Below are 17209 nucleotides of genomic sequence, written 5' to 3' on the forward strand. Positions count from 1 at the left end.
TGCTGTTGAAACAAACACGCAAATTTATTTGATGTCCATTCGTCGACTCTGGGCCAAACCACAGCTGCAGCGCATCGCATTCAGACAGACGAAGCGTCGATAGTGCGCCGACGCCCGTACCGCGTGTCCCTAGCCGAGCGGAAAATCATAGAAGAAAATGTCGCGGACATGTTACAACAGAAGGTCATCCGGCCCTCAGCTAGCCCTTGGTCATCTCCGGTTGTTTTGGTGCGAAAAAAAGACGGTTCCGTGCGTTTTTGCGTCGATTACCGGGCCCTCAATAAGATCACTCGAAAGGACGTATACCCTATGCCTCGCATTGACGACGCCCTTGATTCACTACAAGGTGCAGAATACTTTTCGAGCCTCGATCTGCGTTCTGGCTATTGGCAAATTCCCATGCACGAAGACGATAAAGAAAAAACAGCGTTTGCCACCCCTGATGGACTTTACGAATTCAACGTCATGCCTTTCGGGCTATGCAATGCACCTGCGACTTTTGAACGCATGATTGATACCGTGCTGCGTGGCCTGAAATGGAAAACTTGCCTCTGCTACCTGGATGACATTGTCGTCTTTTCATCCACGTTTCCTCAGCACCTGCAACGCTTAGATGAAGTTCTGACGTGCCTTGGCGACGCTGGTCTTCAGCTCAACACGAAGAAATGCCATTTCGCCAGCAGATCTATTAAGGTCCTGGGGCATGTCGTGAGCAAGGAGGGCATACGTCCTGACCCTGACAAGATTGCTGCGGTCCTTCGCTTCCCTCGCCCAGAAAAGCCTAAAGACTTGCGAAGCTTCCTTGGCCTCGCTTCTTATTTCCGTCGCTTTATACGGAACTTTGCCTCCATCGCTGCGCCACTACACAAACTACTTGCTTCCGGTGTACCCTTTCACTGGTCTCAAGATTGTGAAGCTGCCTTTGGCATGTTGAAGGGCGCCCTCACGTCTGAACCTGTGCTTTGCCATTTTGATGAGACTGCACAGACTCTCTTGCACACAGACGCTAGCGGCCACGGCATCGGTGCCATTCTTCTGCAACGCAACAACTCTTCGCACGAGAGAGTCGTTGCATACGCCAGCCGCGTACTCACCGATGCCGAGAAGAACTATACAATAACTGAGCAGGAGTGCCTGGCGATTGTTTGGTCCGTACAGAAGTTTCGTCCCTATTTGCACGGGCGTCATTTTACAATTGTTACGGACCACCACGCATTATGCTGGCTCTCCACTCTCAAGAACTTGACTGGACGGCTGGGTCGCTGGGTTCTCCGCCTGCAAGAATATGACTTTGACATTATTCATAAGTCAGGCAAAAAACACCAAGATGCTGACGCTCTTTCTCGTTGCCCGCTTCCTGCGCACCCACTTGACACCTCGGCAACTGCGTCGCAAAGCAGCTCTTCGGATGTCACTTCTGCGCCGGTTTCCTCTCTAGCCACCATAGACCGCCTTTCTCCGGACGATGATCAAACATTTGCATTTCGCCAAAGGGCTGACCCATATTGTCGGCGTATGATAGACCACCTCTCTGGCGCTTCTCGCCCACCTAACGCGCGGCTTCGACGCCAACTCGCACAATTCAAGCTGAACAATCACGTGCTGTATCGGCGCATTTACCACCTTGACGGTCAACGCTGGGTGCCCGTTCTACCACGCTCTCTTCGAGCCCATGTCCTCAAAGCATTCCACGATGACATGACTGCTGGCCATCTCGGTTTCCACAAAACCTACGATCGCATTCGAAGCCGTTACTATTGGCCTGGCCTTTCTACTAGTGTGGCGAGATACGTCGGTTCCTGTTCTCCGTGTCAGCGTCGCAAACTCCCAACCTCTGCTCCTGCCGGCGAATTACTGCCTATTCCGTGTCCTGACGCACCATTTGAGGTTGTTGGTATCGACCTTTACGGGCCCCTTCCTGTTACTGCAGCTGGAAATCGGTGGATAGTGACCGCCATCGACCACCTGACGCGCTACGCTGAAACAACATCAGTGATCACTGGCTCAGCTTCGGAGGTTGCCGACTTCGTCGTTCACGCTATAATTCTGCGCCATGGTGCTCCTCGAGTACTGCTCAGCGACCGTGGAAAGGTCTTTCTCTCGCAACTTTTAAACGAAGTCCTGCGCGCCTCTGGTACCACCCACAAAACTGCGTCGAGTTACCATCCACAGACTAACGGCTTGACAGAGCGATTTCATCGCACGCTTGCCGACATGATCGCCGTATATATTCAGCCTGATCACAAGAATTGGGACAAAATTCTACCTTTCGTCACTTTCGCCTACAACACGGCCGTTCAGCGTACCACCGGCTACTCGCCATTTTACTTAGTTTACGGACGGTCGCCTACTTCCCTTCTAGACGTTTCTTTCTTCGATGCTCCTGTCAATGCATCTGCATCGTCTAGCGAAGAATTCCTTTCACGACTCGCCCAGTGTCGCCAGCGTGCTCGCGTCAATACGGCGGCCAGGCAACACGACCGGAAGATCATTTATGACACCCTCCATCGCGTTGTGTCCTTCCGACCTGGTGACGAAATACTTCTATTGACGCCCCTTCGCACGCCTGGTTTGTGCGACAAGTTCCAGCCGCGTTTCATCGGGCCCTACATCGTCCTGGAGCAGACATCACCCGTCAATTATCGCGTGACTCCTGTTGTCGCCGCCACAGACCGCCGTTGTCGCAGCACCGAGGTCGTTCATGTCTCCCGCATGAAACCGTTCACGCGGCGGTCTTCGTCGCCTTGACTTGCGGCCAGGATGGCCGCTTCCACGTGGGGGGGAAATTAGTGTGGGCGTTTATTACGCACGTCTTCTTCATCTGTATATTATCATCATCATCCTACGTTGCGCGATCCTCATCTTCAGTTATGTGTGATCATCATCATCGGGTGTGTGCTTTTGCTGGTTCGCTGCCGAGTACTCGGGCCGAATAAACGTCGTGCCAACAGTGACGCCATAATATATATATATTACTCCGCGATGGTAGCCGAGTGACTATGACGTTGCGCTGCTGAGATCGAGATTGCGGGTTTGATCGGAGCCACGGCGACCGCGTTTTTATAATGGCAAAATCCAAAAAGACTTGTGTACTTTCATTTAGATGCACGTTAAAGAACTGAGATGGTCAAAATAATCCGTAGTGCCCCCACTATGGTGCGCCTCATAATCAGATCATGGTTATCGCACGTTAAACCCCAGGTTGTTGTTCCTTTTTTTATGTTATGTACATGTATAGCCACATTTCTATTTAGGTTTGCTGTGTTCAGCGTCATGGAAAAATGAAGGGTGGGAACCTCGTCATGCTGATAATATAGCAGATTTTTGTTTCTCTCCTAAAAATTTTTGTTATGTATAACCACATTGAATAAAATTTACTTATCTCTAACGTTGAAAGCAAGCAGTTGATGGTTAGGCATCACATTCGTACACGAGGAAACTGAAGGAAATAATCTTATCATCGGTTGTCAACATCATTGATCAAGGGCTCACTGTTATCGATAATTCGACCCGCAGCGCCGTGAAGTTCACCTCAGCCATGTACGGCAAAGCCCTGGCAAAGCGCGTCAAGGCGAAGATCCTGTACGCCACCGAGACGGGAAAGTCCGAGACCTACGCCCGTGTGCTATGCGACATCTTCCTGCACGCGTTCAACGCGTCGGTAAGGCCCCTCAAAAAACCTATATGTGGCTGCTTGTTTGTGCGTAGCTTGATTTTCGTTGTTGAGTGTCATGAAACGACTTCTATGCGACCTTGAGAATGTAATACGAGTAACGGCTACGACCCGTCGTTAAAACATCCTTTAGCTCTGAGTTACTTGGCTTAGAGGGAGCAGGGCGACTAAAAGACTTGAAGGGCGAAAACGTTTCAACATTCCCACAGTGTTGCGGAGAAGTTGCGTCGCCAGTAAAATCCATCAAATTATTAGAAATACCATGTTGTGAGCTTCCTAACAGAGCTTCCTAACGGTTATTGTTGTGTCGAGCGAAATCGTGTAAACATTCTAGCACATTTGTGAGGTGGGCACTAGCAGCTAATTCGGCTGTTTTTTTATCAGAGCCAATGCGGCAGGAAATAAAAAAGAATTGGATTTCTGATTGTGTCCAGAAATTCAAATCAACTTTACTTTCCCGAAATCATTTTGATATATCTCATGTAACTGGGACGATGATCGAGCATCTTCCCAGTTCATGACTTCATATACAGCTTTCTATACGAAGAAGCTTTCAGTCCTTCATAATTCCGAGTGATTTGGTAATATCACTAACATCGCGGCGTTTCGCGTAGATTCCTTGCACTGCTCTTCCTTAATGGTTTCAGAAGTTCTAAACATTTTGCCTTTATAATAGCGTGCCTCTTTGCGTCTTCTTCCAGGTTGAGTGCATGGAAGACTACGATTTCGTCAACCTGGAATTCGAGCCCCTGCTGCTTGTCATTTCAAGCACTTTTGGCAATGGCGAACCGCCCGAGAACGGAGAGGTATGTCCCGCGCTGGCCCTTATGGGCAGACATGCGCGTTGCCATGCCCAGTTCTACGGAGCCTGTGAAAGGCTCGGCACGATTCGAAAGTTGACATTCACTTACAGCGCGAAAATATACAATGCGTGAGCGTGGACTGGAACCCCATGCAATAATCGCAAGAGTCTACTTTGCGCTTCCTTCCTCCACCATATCTTGAAGTTTCGCGTTTGCCAGAAATGAGCGCAGTAAGCAGCTGCAGCGCCGCCAACGGCAACAAGGGGCCCCTATGTATCATTACCTATTGATGGCACCAGAACTCTACAAGGCTTTTCCCCGTGTCATTCTTTTCTGCATCTCTATCATCTTTATATTTCCTTTCGCTGAGCGAGGATAGCCAAGCAGACGCTTTTCTTATTAACATCCCTGCCTTCAGAAGTGTTTCGACGGGGGCCATGGTTGGCATGGCATGACCTTATGGCGTGAAATGCTCTGCTTAAAAGTGGCACGCACAGGGACACTGACACGTAAACGCGAAACAGATACAGACCTTGCGCTCCACGTATGAAACCAGGAGGAATCCTGTAAGTTTTTCCCCCTGTGTTTCCTCTTCATTCTCTTTATTTTTCTGTCACGCTGTTGGCCGCCGTAGCACGGTGGAATGGCACAATGCTTCCGGTAAACATGGCGTTTGTGTCAGGTGACTTATTTGTCAACACGTATTATTTTTATATTTATCTCCTTTCAATCAAGACTTCGACTTTTACATATACCCAAAAGTATTCGTGGTACCCTTTGAGTCATGCTTTGCGAGTAGGAAGTCCTTGAACTGCGAATCTCGCGAACATTAGCCGCATTTCATGAGTTAGGTATAAAAATAGACTTCCTAGTCTCCGTTCATGTATCCACCCTCGCCCCAACTTGCTTCTTTTTTAAATGTGTAAGTAATTTTATGCCCACCCAATGAGGAAACCCGTCCATCCGTCCCTCTGTCAAGTAAAACGATCGCTTTCAAGGTAGGGCCCACAGCAGTGAGCGAATTCACCTTCGTGATGTCTTTCGCTTCAACGCGAACTAAGCGGTGAGAACACAGCGCACACGAAGCTATCAGCGCTCGCCGCTCTCCCTGCCCATCGCAGGTCGCTTTCAAGATAGGGCCCCTCGCGGCCGCGCCATACGAATGAGGATTCGCTCCCCTGGTGTAATTTGCGGGTAACCTAAGCACTTTCTTTTGATCAAATTGCTCATGCCACTATATCTCTGTAACCGTAAGAAATGGTCTGCTCTTTCAGTTTATAGACCCTTTCACCAAACTAACCGTCCGTAAACCACCCACTCCGTATACGTTCGGCAAATATGAGAAAACAGCAGTCGCCGTGTTTGCTTACTAGTTCATATTTAACAGCACATAAAGAAGCTCACAAAGCCTCCGATCGTAATTTCTTCGAACAATGATCCCCTTTGAAATCATACGTCCGTTGAGCTCAGGGGCATTGCCTCGCGTTTGCCCGTAAAGCTCCCGCCCGTCTCGCTGTTTGTTTTGGCGCCGCTCCCGCCGACGCAAGCAACGCCGAGAGTGAAGGAACAGCGACAAAAGATAGCCACGGGAGGAGGATTTCCTGAATGAACGCGGCTATATATACGACGGGCCGTTGTCTCTCGGTATCTCTTTCTGGGACGGACGGACGACGTCGCAGCAGGAGCAAGGAACGACCCCCATAAAAACGGCACGCCCACTCCTGTCCCCTGTCGGCTCGCACAACAACGCACTACTAGAAAAGAAAGAGTTTCTGAAAATGCGCAGAACCAAACAGTAGTGATAAAACAGGTAAAGGTCAAGGGAAAAAAAAAAACAAGAAACAACAGGCGAGTGAGTGCAGGAGGGCACGGGGAGTACGCGCGACGCGCCACGCAACAGAAAATCGACAGCGTCACTTACATCTGTCCCCGTACTACGATACTACGACCATACAACTGAGCTCGGCACGCGACTTTATCGATGAGCCATTCGTTCATGAGGTGGGCGGGAGGGGGCGTGTTGTACGTATCGCGGGCGTTCTTTTACCTAGCTACCCCTCTGATAAACGCGCCGGCCGCCGCCATCCTTCGCCGTCGCCTTGCCTTCGAGCCATGATGCGAACAGAAACAAGCGGCGAGCAATAAAAGTCGTTAACGATCAGTCACGTGATCGAAAGCGCGGTGCAGCCGCCGCTGCCAGAGACGGGGCAGCGAAGACGGCGGCGCCGTTCTTCTTGACAATGGCCTCTGTGACCTTCCCTCTCTATCGCTCTCTCTCCCGTTCCCCACACCTCCCGCGTCTTCAACGCAACAGTATTGCCCTTTATAGTATCGTTAGTGTCTTTTTTCTTTTTTTTTTGCTCTTTATCGTCAAAGTGTCCCTCGGGCACTGCAGGGCGCGATCTTCAGTGTCTCTTGTGAGGCTTTGTGCAGATTAGTATCAATTTCTTTTCCTTTCATTGTTTGTCTTTTGTATGCTGCTCGTAAGACTCCCATGGTACTCTGCTGTCCTATATCTTTTCGAGGACCGTTCGTACTGACAATAAATGCAAACATTTTTGTCAGTTACGTTTTTCTTCTTTGTCTTCTTCTCGTTATTTCCTCGTGCCCCTCTCCCCTCTCATGTGAACAGGTCTTCGCTCGAAACCTACAAGTCATGAAGAGCTGCAGCCCCTTCGGACCGGAGGGTACGACTCCGAGGTTTGTACTACCAATGTCATGGCATCATTCGCTCTTCTTCTTCTTCTTCTACTACTTCTTCTATATACTCGTTTCTCTCGCTTCTCTATATAGTGTCTCCTATTCTCTATTTCCGGTTCCTTCTTGAGTTCTTCGGAACGGAACAGCCGGCTTTTCTATTTGTTTTTTCGATGGCTCTTGCTTGATGCTTATTTGACTCTCAAGCAAAAAAAAAAAAAAAAAAGGAAAATGCAGTTGACTTCTGCAATGTAATTCATACTGAAGCACTCTGTCTAGACTTCATCAATGCTTTAAGAAGCAGCATGTAAAAAATTAAGCAAATATGAATACCACTCGGATACCCTTGCGCAATCCCAGAAGTACGATTTATTACTTGCTCTTTTCTCGTAACTCATTGATATCGTTTCTTTTTTTTTTTCGTGCAATGCTGCGTGTGGCTTGAGCTTGAGCGATTAATATCGTGGGACGTCGCTGGCTGTTCTCTCCTTCTGGGAGTTTATTAGCATTTTTCGACGATTTGCATGAAGAATGTGGGTCTATAAACTACTGTGCGCCTGCGTGGCAATATTAGCTCACAAATTTTTCAAGGGCGATGTTTGAGAGTAGCAAGAGGCCGTTATAAGATGACGTTGCCCCCGTGGGACCATATATTACCAACACTCGCGCCTTTTTTCTTTATTTTTTATGTATAAGCTTTTCTGAGCGCGTCTATTCTGCCACTACGAAACATCACGTCTTGCACTGCTTCGAGGATTGTCTAGACGGCGCTTGCAAACTTACTTGCAACTAACTGTTCATAATGTACTAAAATTGGTTCAGATACAGTTCGGGCACCTTCAAACAGACTCAGCGGTAACGCCAACCTTTTCGGTAATTCAGAAATTTGTCAACCTGGAAACTGCATTCGACTGTATATATGATTCCGGGAAATTGTTACGTGCTTGTTAAAGCAGGATATTTTCACAATCAGGGCAAAATATTAACAGCTGCCAAATGTTACGTTGTAAGACCTTCGTAGTGCCTCTAACTACTTCTTAGGTAATCCAGGCGGTGGCCTAAATACCTTGCATAAAAATACTGCCAGCTGTGTCTCAACTAATGTCATCCGGATTCAGCAGTGTTCAAATGACGCAAATAGAAAATAAAAGACGGCAAACTAAAATGACAGTGAAATCGAAATACTAGAGCCAAAGACAGCAGTAAACTAAACGCCTCTTTTTGAAGCGTTCGAGGCTTCGTCATAGTTTTTATTCAGACGTCAACCTGTGAGCGCGATTACGCAACTGTCATCGTAGCACATTGGTTTGGCGCCGTCGTAGATGAGCACAAAGACTTCAGCGTTTCGATTATCGACTTGCGACTCGTTAACTTGCCAAAAAAACCCAAATTTTCTACTTTTCATGTCACGAATACGACACGATTGTCAACGTGTCCTTTAGGGGACTGTCACGTCACACAGTTATCCGAAATTGTGCTCAATCAACTCTTTTTTCTTGTCGTAGAACCTACCACACCGCGCCACCAGTAGTTAGGAAACATGCGCCGGTCATTCACTAACGAACGCCGATGACTGGATAATCCAACTGTGGGAGAACCTGTTCTGCGCGTATTTAAGTCGGCTGCCTGCTTTCGCTGTGAAGAGCGTATTAGGAACTTGAGCGCGCGAACCAAACCTATATCATAAAAGCAGCTGAGGATGGTCGCGCACATTCCTGCGAAGTTTTCTCAGCATAACACTTCACGCTAACCCCATGCTTTATACTAGCTCTACTAGCGCGTAAGTATGCGCGGCTTGAAGTGAAAAAGAAAGGCTTTAACGAAATATTTGTGGAGCAAAGTAAGTAACAGGAAACGCAAGAGGTACATGATATCCTGTCCCTCTTGTGTTTCCGGTCACCTACTTTGCGCCACACATCTTTCGTTAAAGCTATGCACAAACTTGCCCAACATTATACTCTACTAAAGAAAGGATTTAGTCTTCACTGACTCTTATGTCCGTTATACGTGCACTAATCGATCGCAAAAAAAAATGCACGGAAGTTTTACTTGCAATTCTGGATTTCTTAATGATTACTAAAACACTAAGGTTCAAAGTACAGTGCTCTCAGTATCCGATGTACATTCCTGTTCCAGTCATCGTGGTACCCATGTCAAGCGTCTCACAATATGATGTGGATTTACAGAGTTCTACTCTGTGAACAATGTAGAAATTGTAGAATTTATTTCGGCTTCATTGATCGCTAGCTCAATTACGTAAACGCACTCCTATATGCCATTTGTTAGCCGGCAAGGAATTACGTTCGAAGCTTAGTTGATTTCAGCGGATGGCACTGACGACGCCTGAACGATGACAGCGCCTGTCGATTTCTAAAATGCGCGTGTTGAACAGATGGGGCTCACGCCGAATTTAGGGCAATGGCCGGCTACATTTCTCCCTGCTAACCACCGCGTCGCAACGTTTTGCAGTTTCACATGATTTTCCAGCTTTCAGCTAGTGTTGCCCGAAATCGTAGTCGAAAAAGATTTAAATATATTGTATATGCCAGTATGAAATACATATAATTTGTACTCTACACCATCATGTATCCGCGACACATGGTACCAATAGTATGCGCTCATGACATCAAGCTAGAATGATGTTATGTAGCTTGCTCACTTCCAAATTTATGGCAGTGAACTTTCGGGAGCATCGACGTGCGGCACAGACAGCCATGATGACATTTAGCGTGTATGATAGTTACCGCTTCTAAAACAGCCTGAAACCAGGAGTAAGGCCAAAATGAATAGGCAATGCCTGTCGAATACTACGTGTTTCCAAATTTTGTAGGGAATTATTTTCCGTTTACTTTATTCTTTTCTTGCTACCCGGGGTACACGTGGGGGCAATTCCAGCGGTAACGACGGCTCGGCGACGTACAAGTCGATGAGGAAAGGCGATAAGAATGGATAAAAGAAATCCTTACAGAATCTGGGCCTATGTTTATCTAATCTGTATCAACCTGTCAGACTCACTTTCTGCCTTCTTATAAGCACGTTCGAGCGCATGTTTTCGCTGCAATACATGGCGCACGAAACCAGCACACAATGTTATACCACGCATGCTGCCTGCGTCTTCCTTCGTGCATGTCATTTTCGTCTCCTCCATCTCTTCTTGCGCATGCGCGCATTCCGCCAAGCACTGCACGTGATGCCCGCTCCGATCGTTCACTTACCTCTACATTAAGCTACTTTATTATTATTATTTTTGTAACTTCTTAGCCGAGTGTGTCGTTTTCTTTTGTAGTTGACCTTGATGGTGTCTGTTTTGTTTCAGATCTTACGTTAGGTAAGGACCGACGTCTTTGATTTCCTGTACGTCCTCTCCTCCTTCTTCTTCCTTTTCTCTCTTTCACACACACTCTCTCTCTCTCTCACTGTGATTCGTGATGTGTTTGTGGTGCACCGTTTGTATTTTCACTCACCGACTCCTTCACTCACTCATTCACTCTCAGTAGACCATAGTCACCCTTCTCCTTGTGTGTGTATAGTGTATATAGAGCACGAGTAACCACACTCATGTATGCGCTTGGCAGACGTGCACCGCACAGGTCTTTCACTTACCGCGTAACATCGAGAGTACGCCCTGAACCAATACCCGCTGACCGCCATTTGCGGCAAGAACGCGGGTAAATGGGAACGGGCGCCTACTTGGACTTACGCGGTATCGAAGTTCTGGAGTGCACAGCTGTCGCGCATCAGTAGTCTTAGCACTGTAGAAGTTAACCGATGAGTCTTCTTATCAGTGCTGATCAGTTTTTGTCACTGACGTCAGATGCCATTCATGTGGTTTCTCCGCTAAATGCTTGGCGCAATGTATTGACGACTCCACTATAGTACGGAGGAAACAACGCCATTCGACTAATGCCAGTGGCAACTAATACCGGTGTCGCACGTACACTTCTAATTGCGATCGGGGCCGATCGATCCGGATTGAGCTTGATTCGGATCGAGCGTTGTTGCTACACGGACATTTGCAATCGCGATCTTACGGGATCCGGATCCGGACGATCGCGATCCGTGAATCGCGATCAGTCCTCTTGATCGCGATCGCCGACTGAAGTCTGTGCCCTCTAGTGCAGTATTCTGAAAACGCTAAAAGCAAAACGTGAAGGCAGCTCAATAAAAAAACGTTTAACAACTTTTTTTATCAGTAATAGTAAGTTGTAAAATTGAAATATCGTCGAAATTTAACCATATTTTTCAATATGAATTTGTAGTCAAGGCATTATGCAGGTATTAAAGTTGCCGACTATCAGCAGACGATAATCAGTCGATCCGGATCGTTCGACCGTGTAGCAGCGACCAGTGTTGATCGTAATCAGGAGATCCGATCCAGATCGGCCCTGATGGCTATCAGTAGTGCACGTGTGACGCCGTATAACTGATCGGAACGCGATAAGAAGCCTGCAAGTTTCCATGTGTAGGATGTACTGACACTTATAAAACGCCAGCATATGTTCTCGTTGCGGGAATGGCGGTAGAAATGCAGCACTCAAGTTGTGAAAGCAACGAACACATGTAGCCGAATTGACAGTCGGCTGAGTGGCCTTTCTCGAGATCCGTGACGCTCGCCAAAGAAAGCCTATGACGAAATCGAGTTCTCCTTCGCGACGTTTCGAACACGGTTACTCTGCGACTCCCACCAAATGCTGCAACTAAAATCGAAGTAAACGAAACTATTGACAGAGTCGTTCTGTGTCGTTTCGCACTGTCGATAGTTTCAATATGGATTACCAGCATGCCCAACGTACCGTCCTTTTTGAAGTAAATGAGACACAAAATTTTGAATGGCCGTTTGTGGCGGAAACTCTACGTTGCGCCCTTATCAAATATTTCACGCGCAACTTCTACTGCTTGCCCATTTCTAGTATATTTCTTTTCGGCTACCCTGACGCTTAATTATCCATGCAGAAAAAGACCTAAAATTTTAGAATACTTACGATGGGGGGAAATGTGTATCACAGCTTGAGTGATGCGATTACACACAACGTTTGCGGAGGAACGTGAGGTTAGCTCATCGCAGCGTTTAGGGCAGCATGCATCTTCACATGCATGTGAACTAATGGCGCCTCGATCAATGCCTTCTGTAGTGGTGCACTTGCTGCACGTCTCGTATTTCTCCGCCACATCGAAACATTCCTGCAACGAGGCTGCTATACCCGTCTCCCAAATCCTCGCTTCGCAGTAAGTTTGGGTGCATTTTACTAGTATTTATGTATTCATGTGTTTAAGGTGATATTGGTGCCTTCGTATTTTTCTTGGTGCCTGTAGGTCCTGTAGGTCCTTCTATTCCTGTTCTCTGAGACGATCACTGGGCCGGTATTGTGTAGCGATGCGTGATGCTTTATTCTATACTAGTCCTATCATCCACCGCTCACGGCCGGCTGACCCCGTCGATAACGTGAGCGGACCGTCGCTCTGACCACTGACCGAGCGCGAAAAGAGCGAAAAGGCATTAGCATCGGAAAGGCATCGCTACAAAATACCGGCCCTGCGCTCGAAAATACGTTTTTTTTTTATTACCATTATTTTTCGTTTATTTTTTTATTATTAGAGACAAAAAGAAAGTTTTCTTGTGAGCATGAGCCATAGAGTCCTTTCTTGGCAGGGCGCGATCACCGCACGCGTTATTATTATTATTAGTATTATTATTATTATTATTATTATTATTATTATTATTATTATTATTATTATTATTATTATTATTATTATTATTATTATTATTATTATTATTATTATTATTATTATTACGTGCCTGCCACACTGCATATAGTATCGTGCAATTAATTTTGCTTTCTTTTTCTTTGATAATTTAAGGTAATGCTATTAGGCCTTATTTTTTAAATATTTTGCTCTAACCAAAGTTAGTATTAAACTATCCATTGATGCATTCGTTTGAGGGAAACGGTTGTAATACATGACATATAGTCATGATATTTTCCGATCTTATTCAATTCGTAGTGTCATTGCCAAGACCAGCATAGGGCGCTCGGAAGTTGTTTGAATTATCCTTAGCAAGCCTTAAGCTTTATGCCTATCGCAAACTAATCTGTGCAGAAATGGCCTGATTGATTGATTGATTGATTGATTGATTGATTGATTGATTGATTGATTGATTGATTGATTGATTGATTGATTGATGGAGCGCTGATTGTGCTTGTAATATGTGCCCTTTGTCATGTGCACTATGTTTTTGTGCTCACTCGGAACATGTGCACCCCTGTTATCATGTCACTCACCGTTATATGTTTGTATTATACACAATGTATTGAATCTGCTTAAGTCGGCAGAACAGGTTTCTGCAGCTTGCTGATACAAAAAGTATAATTTTTTTTTTAAGGAACACTTTCCGTAAAGGTTAGTTGATGTGGCCTGGACGATGCTAGGGAAATTAGCGTGGTTCCGTAGTGCAATTTTGAACATTATTCTGCACTCATAGTGACTGTCTTCTGGTGCTAAACTCATAAGTATACACCTTGCAGTGGCCAATACCGTTCATTTAGGCCTGCTCATACTACCCTACGGAAAAAAGAAACCTATTCCCTATAACTCCCCTATCCAATAACATCGTATGACATGGGAAAAACGGATTTTTTAATCAGATTCTATATGTTTCCTATCGCATTATTAGACATGAGAGTTATGCCATGCCTACGGTTTTCTTTCATTCTTTTTTTTTTTCAATAGGGGTATATCGAGTAAAGATGAAAGCGCACTTGTCAAAGGCAATTTAAACATAAAGAAAACTGGGTGCGTTGTCGCACAGTTAAAATAAGCATTACGTCCAAATAATCTCCCACATATAGTATATACAGGCTCATTTCCTGCTTTCTTTCCTTGTATCAAATTTCGTGAGCACACCATACCCTTATTTTCGCTTTTCTATAGTGAGTTACAACCAGGAGACACTGAGTTGTTTGCCCTAAGCTTTATATACCGGTTAGATACACGTACAACACGATGTGAATTTGCTCCCCACTGGAAAGTTAAATGGTGAGCATAGTCAATACGACAGTCCATCAGATGAGAACCAGAATGTCGCGTTACCGACTGCTAACGCTGTTGTTAATTATTCAGTTCCCTCTTAAAGGGCCACATCGTAGGCTTCACTTCTGTCTGCGGGCTGCTGGTGAGGTCGCTGGTCGTTATGTACCCTGTACATCAGAAGGAACCGTTATTGCTGCCAGGCTGTTAACCCCAGTTTCTTGATTATTTAGGTGATCAGTGCGTTAAAGGACTAGTCAGTGGTCGACTTAGCAGTGGATGAAAGTTCATCACCCTGTATTTATTCGATGAAGGTGCTCGTTGTGCACGGCGAACCGATGTAGGTCGTCTGTCAGACAGTTGCAACTTGCAGGCATATTTCAGCAAGATGCAACTGTCTCATAGATGAATATTTCCGAAAGGTGTGACTATCTTATACGCCGCCAGAATGTCGAATTTGGAGTTCGCTCTCGAACGCTTCAATAATCGTAACATGAATTAGACAAAAGGGTGTTGTGTTCTATAGCGCATTGCATTCATATAAACGAAGAGGAAATACGGTAAAATATTGATAGGAATTGGTCACTTTAGAGAATTGATGTCTGAAAGCTACTCGTAAATCCCCCTGCGCACATAGCGTCAAAGAAGCTTGTTAGACAGCCGGCGTGCTCCACGGAGCCCATTACTTTACGCTAAAGCGTGTTAACTTCATATACATGCGTTCAAAAACTAACGCCGACCAGAGAGCGCAGGCGCTTACCGCATTCGTTCTTTCGTCACTATTTGATTTCACAATGGAAACGTCCGGCCACTATAGCTTGATGTCACGTCTTCGACCTTGTAGGCCTCGTACTGTGTGGGAGGCACTGTTCGCAAGCCAACCTTTTTCCAAAACTAGTCTCCTTCACCAGTTTAGTCATTCCTCTTTCCATTTCTTTGGTTACAGCGTACTATAAGTTTAAGACTGTCTCGTAAACTGCATGGCTACATGCTGTAAACTGCGCCACCGCTGACAACAAATGACAACGCGTTTGTAAGCGATAGTGCATAGCACTGTGACGTGATGTGCTGTAGAATGCGATGCGGTAGCGTGTCGCGGTCGCCTGCAAGCTGCTAACATTTGCCTCGAAAAGCCTGTCTTTCCCGCAAAAAGATGCTCCAAGGAGCGTTATGTTTTTTATGTCTTTTTCTGGTATAATAAAAGAAAGATATATTGGCTGACAATTACGGTGCCAGCTATTCATGTCGCATGATTCATTAACATGATGGTAAAGTTACACATTTACACACAGTTTGTGTGGATCAACGAGTAGCATTATTTGCGCACTTGTACCCAGTTTGTGTGGAGGAGTGATTGGAACAACAGTTACCGGCGAACCGACAATATTGTAATGTAACAGTAGAAACAACAAAGTGAGATTACGAAAAAGCTCGCGAAACAACAATACTAGCAAAAACGAGGATATCACATAACATACAAGGTAACAGTACAAATAAATAAGGAGCACTTTTGTGATAAAAAAAGTTATACTTTTGCATGGCTCCTGTTACTACGTCGCTCTGGTGAAGTGTGATCACCTTGTGGCTTCCGCCTCACATGCGCTGCTAACGATTCCTGTGGGAAAAAAAAGCATCGTGAAAGTTAGGACATGGACATGAGAGTGAACGACACAAGCGCTGACTATCAATGTTGTCAATGTATTTATTGAATGAGGACCTTAGACTGCTGCTGGAAGCAAGACACATCTCCCATTTGGGTGGCGCAGGTGTAGCCAGGCTTCTGCCGCCCTACATGATGGCGAATTGTCCCTTATTGACAGTGTTTTGCGATAGCGTTGTATAACGAGGGATCTTTTGGGGGACGACACGTGGGTTATTTTTCTGAACATTAGCTTTCGCCGACGCCCCCCATGGTCACATATCTCCTGGATGCTTTTTTTTTATGCCTTTGCATTTTTTTTATAAATCAGTTGATTGTCAGCGCATGTGTCCTTTAGTCTTTTCATATGTCTGTGCATTAATTTTGGCGCTGCTTTTCGCTCCATAAATTCAAACCAACTCACTCAGCTGTCAGTGAAAATAACGATTGGAATAGGTGGTGTCTAAAACATGGTGGCCGTGACGTGTTTCCGGCTACTGCAATCGCTTCCCGCGCGTGCAGCCAGAAAAAGCGTAGCCTTCGAGATCCGTTTTTGTTACTCGAGGCGAGCCGTGGATTTGGACATCACGTTATGAGGGTTGCGTTGAGATCACGAGGAGCAGCATTGGAAGGCGGGAGGCAGAAAATGAAAAGAGAGAGAGAGACGGCAGGTGTGAAGCGGCGCTAGCTGACTTTGTGCTGCCAACCCAGGACGACGTCAATGTCCTTCGTGCGGAAAAACAGCGTCAATGCCTCCGAGAATGACGTCGGTTCTCCGCCGCCACCCCACGAGGCGTCGGACCTTGGACCCCTCAGCAATGTCAGGTGAGTTTCACTCTGTCCAACTTCTTCTGTGCATGCCAATGTTGAGAATTAACATTAAAATTCTCCCGTGGGACGTTCCCGAGGTGCCCACAGAGCATACAATGGTTGCTGTAAGGTTGGAAGACAAGCACTGTGCTGTTATATTCCGTTAAATTTTATAAAAATAAACGAACTTGCACCGTGCTGAGGAGCTCTAAGCAGCAAAGGGGCCATGACGTCGTGGTATATTGACTTGATAAAATGCGAATCAAACAGCCTGGGTTTGGTGAGAAACCGCAAGGTATTTGTATTCTTCTTGACGAAGAGCACTTATGGAATAAGGTTTGCAAAAGAATCCTTGAGCAAGTTAAATAAAGCACGCAATCTGTGGGACATCAACATACAGCCATATCATGTCGCATGCAGTAGGATTATACGTTTCAGCCAAGCTAGCAGCTGTGCCCCTGTAGTTGCATTTGTATTGATGCCCATGTTGAAAGGCAAACCTGCAACAGAGTTAACAAACATCGCTGTCGATAGAAGTGGTGAACGTACAACGTTGTAATT

At 46.0% G+C, this 17209-nt stretch overlaps 1 protein-coding gene and 1 long non-coding RNA gene across 5 annotated transcripts in view; both read left to right on the plus strand.

Annotated features, from left to right (window-relative positions):
- LOC125944084 (uncharacterized) overlaps window positions 1-17209 on the plus strand; it is a 465938-nt gene that overhangs the window by 402140 nt on the left and 46589 nt on the right. The gene's annotated exons all lie outside the window — the stretch shown is intronic.
- Window positions 1-17209, plus strand: part of LOC119446119 (nitric oxide synthase-like protein) — a 407352-nt gene that overhangs the window by 343554 nt on the left and 46589 nt on the right. For 3 of the 4 annotated variants that reach the window (XM_049663915.1, XM_049663917.1, XM_049663918.1), the window contains exons 13-15: window positions 4375-4479; window positions 7109-7176; window positions 16550-16663. In XM_049663915.1, the coding sequence (XP_049519872.1) occupies window positions 4375-4479; window positions 7109-7176; window positions 16550-16663 (287 nt within the window). Of the gene's footprint in view, window positions 1-3516; window positions 3662-4374; window positions 4480-7108; window positions 7177-16549; window positions 16664-17209 lie in introns of all 4 variants that reach the window. The other variant, XM_049663916.1, reaches the window with a different exon arrangement.

Source organism: Dermacentor silvarum, chromosome 3 (genome assembly GCF_013339745.2).
Source record: "Dermacentor silvarum isolate Dsil-2018 chromosome 3, BIME_Dsil_1.4, whole genome shotgun sequence".
Classification (NCBI taxonomy): Eukaryota; Metazoa; Arthropoda; class Arachnida; order Ixodida; family Ixodidae; genus Dermacentor; species Dermacentor silvarum.